At 43.9% G+C, this 13,937-nt stretch overlaps 1 protein-coding gene across 3 annotated transcripts in view; it reads left to right on the plus strand.

Annotated features, from left to right (window-relative positions):
- Positions 1–13,937, plus strand: part of LOC139386623 (adenylate cyclase 8 (brain)) — a 265,143-nt gene that overhangs the window by 158,423 nt on the left and 92,783 nt on the right. For all 3 annotated transcript variants that reach the window (XM_071132352.1, XM_071132353.1, XM_071132354.1), the window contains exon 7: positions 2,073–2,340. In XM_071132352.1, the coding sequence (XP_070988453.1) occupies positions 2,073–2,340 (268 nt within the window). The remainder of the gene's footprint in view (positions 1–2,072; positions 2,341–13,937) is intronic.

Here is a 13,937-nt window from a genome sequence, read left to right on the forward strand (position 1 = left end):
TAGAGCTGCCCCGGTCAACTGTAATTGTTGTCATTGTGAAGTGGAAACGTCTAGGAGTAACAATGTCTCAGCCGTGAAGTGGTAGGCCACACAAGCTCACAGAACGGGTCTGCCGGGTGCTGAAGCACGTAGCGCGTAAACTAAACATTGTCTGTCTACAGTTGCAACACTCACTACCGAGTTCCAAACTACCTCTGAAAGCAACGTCAGCACAAAAACTGTTCTTCGGGAGCTTCATGAAATGGGTTCCATTGGCAGAGCAGCCTAACACAAACCTAAGATCACCATGCGCAATGCCAAGCGTCGGGTGGAATGGTGTAGACTCTGGAGCAGTGGAAATGCGTTCTCTTGAGTGATGAATCACTCTTCACCAGTCTGACGTACAAATCTGGGTTTGGTGGATGCCAGGAAAACGCTACCTGCCCCAATGCATAGTGGCAACTGTAAAGTTTGGTGGAGGAGGAATAATGGTCTGAGGCTGTTTTTCATTGTTCTGGCTGTGCCCCTTAGTTCCAGTGAAGGGAAATCGTAACACGACAGCATACAATGACATTATAGACGATTCTGTGCTTCCAACTTTGTGGCATCAGTTTGGGAAAGGCCCTTTCCTGTTTCAGCATGACAATGCCCCCGTGCACAAAGCGAGATCCATACTGAAATAGTTTGTCGAGATCCGTGTGGCAGAACTTGAGTGGTCTGCACAGAGCCCTGACCCCAACCCCATCGAACACCTTTGGGATGAATTGGAATACCGACTGCGAGCCAGGCCTAATCACCCAACATCAGTGCCCGACCTCACTAATGCTCTTATGGCTGAAAGTCCCCTCAGCAATGTTCCAACATCTAGTGGAAAGCCATCCCAGAAGAGTGGAGGCTGTTATAGCAGCAAAGTGGGAAACAACACCATATTAGTTCCCATGATTTTGGAATGAGATTTACGACGAGCAGTTGTCCACATACTTTTGTTTATGTAGTTTAGCTTCATGTTGAACTTCTACCCTCTCAGGCCCAGGGCACAATGTATGAATTTATGGTTGGGAATTAAGTAAAACCACAAGTACAGATCTCCATCCATGGCTAATTTGGGAAAGGGGCAATTTTAGCTTGCTAGCTAGCCTCCGGAAGACAACGACACAACGAGTTGCAACAATTCACATTTTTCTGTCAATGAACTTTTTGGGGGTGCACCAGGACCATTCACAATTGAGCTCACTCAATTTAGCTCAACACTGATTGGCTATTATTTTATGCTTTTTTTATCAAGGGAGGCCAAACACTCGTGTTGAAGTAACAATGTTAATTGCAATGACAGCTCAAGGCAGGCAAGGGTCGATAATCTAGAGTAGCGGCAAAGGTGCAGGACAGCAGGCAGGCTCAGGGGCAGGCAGAGTGGTCAGGCAACCGGGCTCAGTCAGGACAGGCAAGGGTCAAAACCAGGAGGACAAGAAAAAGATAGATTGGGGAAAAACAGGTGCTGAGAAAATGCTGGTCAAACTGGCACAGCCAGGCAGAAAACACAGGTATGTATACCTAGGGGATAAGTGGGGTAGATGAGCGACACCTGGAGGGGGGTGGAGACAAGCACAAGGACAGGTGAAACAGATCAGGGAGTGACATCTACGATGATACACTTAAATGTGTGCAATTGTTGTGAATGGAATAATTGGAAATTAGTAGTTTTGACTGTATTGTTCAGGAGCTGTTCATTTTACAACCAAATAATGGTAAAATGTGTTTTCCTTGCCTCCAGCAGACAAATCAAACATTCTGGACCTCACTGTTACGTTTATTGTTAACAACCTATGTAATTGAATTGCTCATTAAATGTAACGATAGAGGCAAGTGTGACTTGACAGCATGGTCATCAGTATCACACTATTTTGATGTTCTGTCAACAAAATGTCCCCTACAGTATCTATCCACTAACCCTAACCTTTACCCTAACTGTAACCCTTGTAAGCAATTTCATATCAACAGATGCTCAGTTGATAGTTTGTTGACAATTTGAGCAGCATAGACCATATCAAAGTAAAGTGTACGTACTGGCCATCTAATGAGAACCTCGTCCTCAGACGAATCCACATCTCCAAGGCGTCCCTGGACTGCCTGAATGGTGACTACGAGGTAGAGGAGGGCCATGGCAAGGACCGCAACGAATTCTTGCGCCGCCACAACATCGAGACGTACCTGATCAAGCAGCCCGAAGAGAGCCTACTCACGCTGCCCGAGGACATCATGAAGGAGGCGACCAGCACCGACCGAAGAGTCAGCAGCGCCACCTTCAACCAGGGCTCCTGGAGTCCCGAGCTGCCCTTCGACAACATCGTGGGCAAGCAGAATGTAAGTCCTGATCGTTCCCTAACCGTGTTCATGTAGCTAGCTGTCTGTGGGAATTACTGGGTCAATTTATTTGTTTGCCTTTTTTTGTTTTGTGAGAGTGAGCAAGCAGAATGTATGTGGTGGTAGCCATGGTGGTAGGGATGTGACAAATGTAAAATTCCTCTTAATGTTTAAACTGCATATCTTTTTTTCAAATGTTTTAAAAACAAATATAAATTGACTCAAGTTCACAATTCAAATGTGGTTCTGTGTATGACTGCTAGGGGGCAATGCAGTTCAATTTACCGTGTTCTTGACTACTACCTACTTACCGGTCGTCACTAGTTACCACAGCCACAAAGTCAACAATCCTGCCTATATTGCTACAATTTATCTACTTACAATGTAATTTTACATCCAACCTTAACCCTAACATTAACCACACTGCTAACCTTATGCCTAACCCTAACATTAAATGAAGACCACTTGTTTTACGATATAGCTATTTTTGACTTTGTGGCTGTGGGAACTTGTGGAAATTGTACCAGACGGAGCTCATTGTACTCTACTCAATGTTCTCAGATGTCAGTACGTACTTCATGTCCCACTTCTCATCAATGTGATGGCTTTATGCAGTACTGAATGACAGCGTGTTCATAGACAACAAATCTGGTTCTAGATATGGGTATTGAAGAAAGCATTCTCTACCATTGACAATGGCTGCATATCAACTTCAATCATTTCTGTAATCGGCGCTGTGCTTTTCCCACTCCGTCCTGCCAGCAGCGGGTTGGGTCATTCCTTTCAGCATTGTACCTGTACAGCGTATCTCCTCCAACTAATGTTAATGCATTGTTGCATTAGGTATTTGTTTACTTAAAATGTTTCTCTTTATGATGATAAAGGCTTGTTAGTGCACTTATCACAAAACTACCACTATGATTTAAATTTGTTAAAAGTGAAAAATAAATGTTTTTCAGTTAGGGATTGTTAACGTTTAGAAAAAATACCTAATGTTGTTAAAAATTTTAAACGTTCGCACCCCTAGGAGCCATGTATTGTGGTAAGTTTGTAATGTGTCTCATTTGCCTGTATGTTTTTGAGAATGGACAACCAGAATGTAGAGTGCCTTCAGAAAGTATTCATACCCCTTGATTTATTCCACATCGTTGTCTTCAAACTGGATTAAATTTATTATTTTTGTCACCCACCTACACACAATAGCCATAATGACAAAGTTCAAACATAATTTATTGAAAATGAAATGCAGAAATATCTATTTTACATAAGTATTCACACACCTGTTAGAATCACCTTTGGCAACGATTACTGCTGTGAGTTTTTCTGGGTAAGTCTGAAAGAGCATTGCACATCTGAATTGTACAGTATTCTTTAAAAAAGTATTTAAGCTCTGCCAAATTGCTTGTTGATCATTGCTAGACAACCATTTTTTTAAAGTCTTGTCATAGATTTTCAAGCAGATTTATGTCAAAACTGTACCACGGTTATTGTCCTTATCAAAGGTGAATTCATCTCCCAGTGTCTGGTGGAAAGCAGACTGAACCAGGTTTTCCTCTAGGATTTTGCCTGTTTCTATTTTATGCTGAAAAACTCCTATGCTTTAAAATATGGAGTGTGGAGTTCAGTAATGTGTTGTATTGGATTTGACCCAAACATAATGTCACGGATCCCCCCCCAGTACTGCTGCTTATTCTGCTCACCTGTTTGAGGTTGAAGTCACCGGTCTTCTAGGTTGAACTGAACTGAACTGTGAACTGTGTCATTACGCACACCTGCGTCCAATTACTCACTGATTGTGTTTGTATAAATGTGCCCTTTGTTTCCCCATCTGGCTGTCGATTATTGTTCCCATGTCCGTTGGACATGTGAGTACCTATGCGTTGTCTCAGCCTGTGCTGCGTGTTTTGTCTATTACGGGTCTCGTCCCTTGTCGTCTTCGAGGTTTCCCTCGCTCTTTTGTTTGGGTACGTCCCAGTGCTTGTTTTGGGTGTATTAAAAACCCAGATTGTGTATTCTTGTGCCTTTCTCCAAATCCTTCATACCAGCGTGACACATAGCACTTTGTATTCAGGACAAAAAGTTAATTGCTTTGCCACATTTTTTTCAGTATTACTTTGGTTCCTTGTTGCAAACAGGATGCATGTTTTGGAATATTTTTTATTCTGTACATGCTTCCTCCTTTTCACTGTGTCAATTAGGTTATTATTGTGGAGTAACTACAATGTTGTTGATCCATCCTCAGTTTTCTCCTTTCATAGCATTGAAGTGTCCTTCCTGAGTTAGGAAGAACGCCTATATCTTTGTAGTAACTGGTTGTATTGATACACAATCCAATGTAATTAATAACGTCATGTTCAAAGGGATATTCAATGTCTTGTCTGTTTTTTACATTTTCTTTTACCCATCTTCAAATTAGATGCCCGTATTTGCGAGGCATTAGGAAGCCTCTCTGGTCTTTGTGGTTGTATCTGTGTTTGAAATGCACTGCTCGACTGAGGGACCTACAGATATGTGGAGTATAGAGATGAGGTAGTCATTCAAAAATCAAGTTAAACACTAATAGTCCCTGCAACACCAGTAAGTTTGCCGATGACACAATGGTGGTAGGCATGATCACCGACAACGATGAGACAGCCTACTGTGTTGCAAGGACAACAACCTCTCTTTCAACGTGATCAAGACAAACAAGATGATTCTGGACTACAGGAAAAGGAGGGCCGAGCACGCCCCCATTCTCATCGACGGGGCTGTAGGGGAGCAGGTTGAGAACTTCAAGTTCCTTGGTGTCCACATCATCAACAAGCTATCATGGTCCAAACACACCAATACTGTCGTGAAGAGGGCACGACAACGCCTATTCAACAACGCCTATTCCCACCGAGGAGACTCTACCTGTAGGGTTCTGTATTTATTTTCTTAGTCAACCTTGTGTTCTGTTTCTTTGTGTTCTTGAACGTAGCCATTGATTTCACCTGTGTTAATTACTCACCTGGTCTCATCAGCTCCTTATTTAGTTCAGTTCATTCTGTTTGTGCCTTTGTGAGGTATTGTTCGTTTTGTCTCTACAAAGCCTTTTCCTAGCTCGTTTGTGAGAACCAGTTATAACCTTCAATCCTAGTTTTGATTCACCTGCCTGTTTGCCTACCTGTGTATGACCATTGCCTGCCTGTGATCACGATTCCTGCCTTCTGAGAAGGCGAAATAAACACCTGCCGCGCTCTGCACGTGAATCTACACCTTTTCTCCCTGAGTATTCATTACAGAATACCTCACCCAAAAACCGGAATGGATTCAGCGGTGCCTAACCCAGCAAGAGAAGTGTATGAAGGAAATCTGCCATCTTCTCCACCAGCCTATCCCTACCCCTCCAATTCCCTCCTTCATACATATCCATGCCTGAAAAATTTGACGTCAGGGATTTCTGATGCTATGCAGCAATTACATTGAGCACAACCCCATTTACTTCGCCACTGACAAGAACAGGGTGGATTGTGTTGTCTCTACTCGCAGGCAAAGCCCTGGATTGGGCCACCGCCATATGGACTGAAACAGCACAGAACTCGGATCCGAGACCCATTTCCACACCCTCTTCAAAGAGGTATTCCATCACTCTCCGCCTGGTCGTCCTAAAGGAGACCTTCTCAGTGAACTTCAACAAGGATGCAATTCAGCTGCCGAGTATGCCCTCAAGTTCCGCACAATGTCTGCAGGGAGTCGATGGCGAGAGGCTGCTTTACTTACCGTCTACTGAAGAGGGCTCAACAGAGAACTTCAGGCGGAGCTGGCCTGTAGAGGTGATCTTCAGGCTTTAAATCAATACATTCTTATGTCCATCTCCATCGACCACCTCATCGCCAAAGACCGCCAAAGAACTCTGTAACCCAGGAACCTGAAACCTTTCCATGATTCCGTCATTCCTTCCGAGTCTGCCAGAGGCCATGCAGTTGGGCAATGCTACCCTCCCGTGTATTGAACATCAAAGACGGATCCAAGAAGTGTTCTGCCTATACTGTGGAGGGAAAGATCATCTACTCAGCCATTGCCCTGTTCTCCCCAACGGAGAGATGAGAAGGGTCCCTCCGCTGCCATGCAGGTAGGCGTGTCCTTATTTCTAAATATCTCCCAGAAGCAATTCTCCATCCCAGTATTGATAACCGTGAAGGGGGTTACTAAATACGTAGAGTGATAGATTCGGGAGCAGCATGTAATTTTATCGATCACCAGCTAGTACAAGAGCTTGACATTGATCTAACACCTGTCACCCCTCGCTTAAGGATTAACACCCTGGACGGGCAGCCATTGGGCATGGGCTTCATTACGCATCTGACACAGAGCATCACCCTCCAGATTGGAGTCTTCCACACCAAAAATATTCAACTCATGGAACTCTCATCCCCCAAACAGCCACTCATCCTCAGACACCCCTGGCTATGTCGTCACGACCCTGCCATCTAGTGGCGACATGGTGAACTACTGTCCTGGTCTTCCACCTGCTTGAGGACTCTGCCTCTGCAGTGGCACCCACCGTACCATCTGAATATGCCCAGTACTGCAATGCCTTCAGCAAAATCAAGGCCTCCCCTCTGCCACCACATCGCCTAGGGGACTCCCCACCGAAGGGCCGTGTTTACCCCCTATCTATCCTGGAAAATGAGGCAATGAACTACATTGATGAAACACTCAAACAGTTTAATTTGTCCTTGTTCCCAGACTGAGTCCAGCTTCGTTGGAAAAAAGGACAGTGGTCTCTGACCATGTATTTTTTTTTACCTTTATTTAACTAGGCAAGTCAGCTAAGAACAAATTCTTATTTTCAATGACGGCCTAGGAACAGTGGGCTAACTGCCTGTTCAGGGGCAGAATGACAGATTTGTGCCTTGTCAGCTCGGGGCTTTGAACTTGCAACCTTCCGGTAACTAGTCCAACACTCTAACCACTAGGCTACCCTGCCGCCCCATTGGTACTGTCCCACCGATCAACGACTGACTTTGGCGTAGTGAGCGGTTATGGGAGACCGCTCACAGGCATCTGCAGGAAGCCTCTAATACCCAGAAACGCTTTGACGACAAATGCCGCCGACCTACGCCAATCTTTCACCCCGGACAGCGTGTGTGGCTCTCTACCAGAGGCATCCGGCTCCGCCTCCTCTGCAAAAAGCTCTGGCCTTTACCCCGTCAGTATAATATATCCTCGTCCTTCCATGTGTCTCTGTTAAAACCGGTCACCTACAGTCCTCTTTATCCTCCAGTCTCTACCCGCAGTGTGTGGGGGGGGGGGGGGGGGGGGCTTTCATTTTTGTTCATTGATTTCACCTGTGTTAGATACCAGGTTGAATGAAACCAGGTGAGTATTTAGTTCATTCTGTTTGTGAGGTATTGTTTGTTTTGACTCTACTAAGCCTTTTTCCTAGCTCATTTGTGAGAACCAGTTATTAATTAGTATTCATTACAGTACTGGTATTGTTGTTTTACTGCTGCTCTTTAATTATTTGTTACTTTTATTTCTTATATGCTTGTAAGCATTTCACGGTAATGTCTACCTGTTGTATTCGGAGCATGTGACAAATACAATTTGATTTGACTTGTTAAGCACATTTGCACTATGGAACTTATTTAGGCTTCCTTAACAAAGGGGTTGAATACTTAAGACATTTCAGCTTAATTTGTAACAATTTCTAAAAACATAATTCCACTTTGACATTATGGGACCTGTGTAGGCCAGTGACACAAAGTCTCAAGTTATATGTGGTGGTACACATGACCATGCGGTGCTAGAATGTATTGTGGGAGCTTGTTTGTGAGAATGGACCGACAGAATGAAAGTGAACTGCCCCTACCATGTGGCTTTAGCCATGAATTGCATCGTATGTGTGTGTGTATATGAATCACCAGAACGTAAGTGGACCATGTGACCATATCATTGTGAGCGTTGACAGGCGAGGAAATGTGATTTTAACCACAACCTTTGACCATTTTGGCAGTGTATTTTGATTGTGTGTTATTGTGGTCTGAATCAGTCATTATTTTACAATCAGTCTCAGCTCGATATGTATCCAGATTTGAATATTAGAATAAGTGTTAAATTCAGTCGAACCAGAAAGGAGTGTCGGTAATAAATCTGTGGCACTGTCTTGTTGGTCCCGGAGGGTGCTCTGTCTGATTGGATCGTTCCAGGCAGTTTTTTTAAAACTCATGTTAAACGTGTAGTGTTGTAGTACCCTATGGAGGTTCACCTGGCTGTAACTCAATGCTGGGGTTCCATTATATCATGTTAAATGTGTAGTGCTGTAGTACCCTATGGAGGTTCACCTGGCTGTAACTCAATGCTGGGGTTCCAATATGTCATGTTAAACGTGTAGTGCTGAAGTACCCTATGGAGGTTAACCTGGCTGTAACTCAATGCTGGGGTTCTAGTATGTCATGGTTTCGCTTGACTGGCTCATTTGTTGCATGAATAATGAAGAAGATTGCAAAAATGTAATCCAGCTACTCCTCAGTGTACACCCAAGCACGCACACACACACAGGCAGTTTACTGGCTCTTGCACATCTGCGTGGGGCCGTTCTGTCTGTTCAGCAGCTAAACACCAATTGAATCTGATCTACAGTAGATCTAGCTGTTGCCACCTGCTCATATCCCCCATATAATCTACTATTACATCATGCATTAAAGGCTTATATTATCATTATCATACATATCGGTCTTAGCATACAGGTGGTCACTTGTTAGAGAGATGTCACACACATTCTATGCTGATGGGGCCAGTATGTAAGAACTACCAACGGTAAGGAGATCTCTGAGTATTTTATTGATAGATTGAAATGAAAATGGAGACAGAGGGAGGGAGATGTAGAGTAGCGGTGAGGCTGGGATTCCTACCCACGCTAATGTTGATGGCTATGTGCTGCAGGCGGCGTTACCCACTAGGCCAGCCTTAAGCTCAATTGAACAGAAGGACGCATGGTGAGAATACAGAACGACCCCATACTGTCATAATAGGACAGAACATCAAGTGTCAAGTATTCCACTTTGCACATTGAATGTACAAGTTCTATGCAGAAGATTATATTCTTCAACAGTGACTTGACTTTACTGTACTGTACCTCTGTGGAGATGGTTTTCATGATGTAGCCATCGTGGCTGCGTTTCAATTCAATGGAATGTTAGATCTGACTCCTTTGTTTCTCACACAATGAGATGCTGTCGGGAACAGTCATTTGAAAAGGCTCTGTCTTTGCATATCAAAGGCTCTTCTGCTGCAACTTGATGTATCTTTTATGTTGTCACGTCCTTCGCTGTGGGCTGAAGTTATCCCTCGTGTGTTTTTTACCCTCCGGGCTCTCACCCCCTCTTCCTCCGTTTAGTTTGTCTGTTTTCAGCGTGGTTGAGAGTCTGAGCTGGCTGAACATGCTGCTGGGGTAAGAACGTGTGTGTGCGCACGCAAAAGTACATGTTCTCTTGTTTCTGTACTTGTTATACATACATACAAGAGTAGTTTAAACGGCTGCTCTCCGACATCCTGCCTTATTGCGACAGTGCAATTACATGCTTGTCATGTCACCGATACCATTTTGTACACAAGACACAGTAGGTTGTCTTAAAAAATCCAGGAAACAAATCCCAATATCAATATCACTGCCTTGGCATACATTATGAGCATGCTGTTGGCTTCAGTTTTAAGAAATGGCTTGGAGCTGTTGTCAATTTTTATTTACCTTTTATTTAATCAAGGATCACCATTGAGTGTCTCTTGCAGGGAGCCCTGCATATAAAATACATCAATCTAATACAAAATACAGCACAACACATATTGCACAGACAAACATAAATATATACAGTACACAGTGGGTGGCAGGGTAGCCTAGTGGTTAGAGCGTTGGGCTAGTAACTGGAAGGTTGCACGTTCAAACCCCCGAGCTGACGAGGTACAAATCTGTCGTTCTGCCCCTGAACAGGCAGTTAACCCACAGGCCGTCATTGAAAATCAGAATTTGTTCTTAACTGACTTGCCTAGTCAAATAAAGGTAAAAAAAAAAACAGTAAACTAAAACACACATTCTTCATTATATTCTCTGTCTGCTTCCCGAACTGCCCTATGGACACTTCTCAATGTATTTTGGAGATCATTCCAAACATGCGGACTTAACTATTTAGACACCAATTACTGGCTGACTTAACTATTTAGACACCAAAGGAGTCTAGTTAACCAACCCTGTGAACGTGTTTGATAACTTGTAGTTTTTAATCTGAACGGTGAGGTAAGTCAGAAGCTTGTGGAGCAGGGCTTTGTAAACAAAGAGAGCGTAATGATGTGATCTACGTGACTTCAAAGAGGTCAAGCCAGCCTTTTGGTAAAAGAATACAGTGATGGGTAATTTAAATGGTCTTATTTGATCAAATTAAGGGTGCTATCAAAAATGTCATCCAGATGTTTAAGAGAGGCATCTGCATTTTGATAAAAAGTATGACCATAATCAAGGTTGACTGCACAAATGGCTTACTGCTGACAAGAGAGAGACAAGATCTGTTTCTGTTTTTTTTTAAAGCCCACTTTAAATCTTAGTCTTTTAGCAAGCTCATTCGTATGTTTAAAATGATAAATCATTGTCAATCCAAATAAAGGTATTTGTATGCAGGGACTCGTTTTGATTACGGAACCATCCGATGAGTGAAGATGTAATCCATTTGAGACAATCTTACGAGAACCTGAAAACAACATGTATCTAGTTTGCCCGTATTAAGCATGAGTTTTAAAATCAGTAAGGTCTTCCTGCACAACTGCAAACTCAGACTATAGCCTTCTCACAGCCAGGTAATTGCGTACTGTGGCAGACCAGGGGGTTGGGTCAAAGCGTTTACACAGATCAGACACTGACAGAGTAGGATTAGCTCAGTTTCAAAGGTGTTTTAAAAAATAATAGGTCTCCCCCAAGAGAACCTCTCTGGGATACCGTCTTCTGGGCTCCGGGTCTTGCTGTATCTTGTGGGGATCAAAAACTGAACTCCCTCCTGTTACCTCTGGTACTGTCCCCAACTATACGGGAGTCCTTTCCTCCTCTTAATGTCTCCCCTGTGTGCTGCCCTTCTGGCAGATTTATGGGACTCGTACAGCTGGTGAGAAATCAGCCCTAGATTACTCACCAACCCCAATTTGTCCTGGCCGGTCGAGACCTGGCACGTCCAGGAGAGGGAGCCATTGTCTTGTGATGTATACTCCATCTGTTACCAGGCCTCGACGAGTCTCCCCCTGGTGGCTGACCTGCTGTACGCCACAGTACGTAATAGTATCATTCACATATAGATTTTTTTTCTTACAGATTGACCAATAGCATTTATGTAAATAGTGAAGAGAACAGGTCCTAGTATTGGACCCCTGTGGAACACCTTTATTTAAATATGGACTTAAACCCATCAATCACGATGACATGATGTCACTCAGATAATCAGGAAACCAAGAGCAGGTGTCAGAGCCCAGGCCAATCGAAGACAACTTGTTCAATAAAATAACATGATCGAGAGCATCAAACACTTTTGACAGGTCCATAAACAAGGCAGCACAATTCATTTTAATGTCTGAAGCATTGACAAGGTCATTAACAACTGATGTGGTTGCTGTGATAGTGCTGTGCCCTGGCCTAAACCCTGATTGGTTTATATTCAAAATACCATGCTTAGATAAAAAAAGAGCTGCTTATTTACCAAGGGTTTGAGAATCTTGGTTAGACGTGAAAGCCAGGAGATGGGACGATAATGATCAAGATCTCTACTATCCCCGCCCTTATGGAGTGGCAGCACATAAACAGTTTTTCATACTTCTGAAATATTGGCCATATACACATGGTTAGCAGATGTTATTGCGGGTGTAACGAAATGCTTGTAATATTTACTGATCATTTACGGATATTTGCTGGTAACAATTGTTAGATTTATAAGGCTGTCCTTACATTTTGTTTGTCTACGTTCAATCTCATTTGCTTCTGGACAAGAGGAATACCTATGTGAGAATGCTGTTCATTGACTACAGCTCGGCATTTAACACCATAGTGCCCTCCAAGCTCGTCATCAAGCTCAACACCCTGGGTTTCGACCCGGCCCTGTGCAACTGGGTACTGGACTTCCTGACGGGCCGCCCCCAGGTGGTGAGGGTAGGCAACAACATCTCCACCCCGCTGATCCTCAACATTGGGGCCCCACAAGGGTGCGTTCTGAGCCCTCTCCTGTACTCTGTTCACCCACGACTGCGTGGCCACGCACGCCTCCAACTCAATCATCAAGTTTGCGGACGACACAACAGTGGTAGGCTTGATTACCAACAACGACGAGACGGCCTACAGGGAGGAGGTGAGGGCCCTCGGAGTGTGGTGTCAGGAAAATAACCTCACACTCAACGTCAACAAAACTAAGGAGATGATTGTGCACTTCAGGAAACAGTAGAGGGAACACTCCCCTATCCACATCGATGGAACAGTAGTGGAGAGGGTAGTAAGTTTTAAGTTCCTCGGTGTACACATCACAGACAAACTGAATTGGTCCACCCACACAGACAGCATCGTGAAGAAGGCGCAGCAGCGCCTCTTCAACCTCAGGAGGCTGAAGAAATTCGGCTTGTCACCAAAAGCACTCAAAACTTCTACAGATGCACAATTGAGAGCATCCTGTCGGGCTGTATCACCGCCTGGTACGGCAAGTGCTCCGCCCACAACCGTAAGGCTCTCCAGAGGGTAGTGAGGTCTGCACAACGCATCACCGGGGGCAAACTGCCTGCCCTCCAGGACACCTACACCACCCGATGTCACAGGAAGGCCATAAAGATCATCAAGGACAACAACCACCCGAGCTACTGCCTGTTCTCCCCGCTATCATCCAGAAGGCGAGGTCAGTACAGGTGCATCAAAGCTGTCTCAGAGAGACTGAAAAACAGCTTCTATCTCAAGGCCATCACTGTTAAACAGCCACCACTAACATTGAGTGGCTGCTGCCAACACACTGACTCAACTCCAGCCACTTTAATAATGGGAATGGATGGGAAATGATGTAAAATATATCACTAGCCTCTTTAAACAATGCTACCTAATATAATGTTTACATACCCTACATTATTCATCTCATATGTATACGTATATACTGTACTCTATCATCTACTGCATCTTTATGTAATACATGTATCACTAGCCACTTTAACTATGCCACTTTGTTTACATACTCATCTCATATGTATATACTGTACTCGATACCATCTACTGCATCTTGCCTATGCCACTCTGTACCATCCTCATTCATATATCTTTATGTACATATTCTTTATCCCCTTACACTTGTGTCTATAAGGTAGTAGTTTTGGAATTGTTGGCTAGATTACTTGTTGGTTATTACTGCATTGTCGGAACTAGAAGCACAAGCATTTCGCTACACTCGCATTAACATCTGCTAACCATGTGTATTTGACAAAGCATCCCTATACAACTCCGTATCTATAGCTACAAGAATGTCCCCAAGTTGTGAAATAAGATTCCTTTCCCCTTTCACTGTCTACCGATGTCGTCTGAGCGACTCTGACTCTCCACACCCTATTTCATGCCTCGCCCTCTCTATTGGCTC

This window comes from Oncorhynchus clarkii, chromosome 28 (assembly GCF_045791955.1).
Source record: "Oncorhynchus clarkii lewisi isolate Uvic-CL-2024 chromosome 28, UVic_Ocla_1.0, whole genome shotgun sequence".
NCBI lineage: Eukaryota > Metazoa > Chordata > Actinopteri > Salmoniformes > Salmonidae > Oncorhynchus > Oncorhynchus clarkii.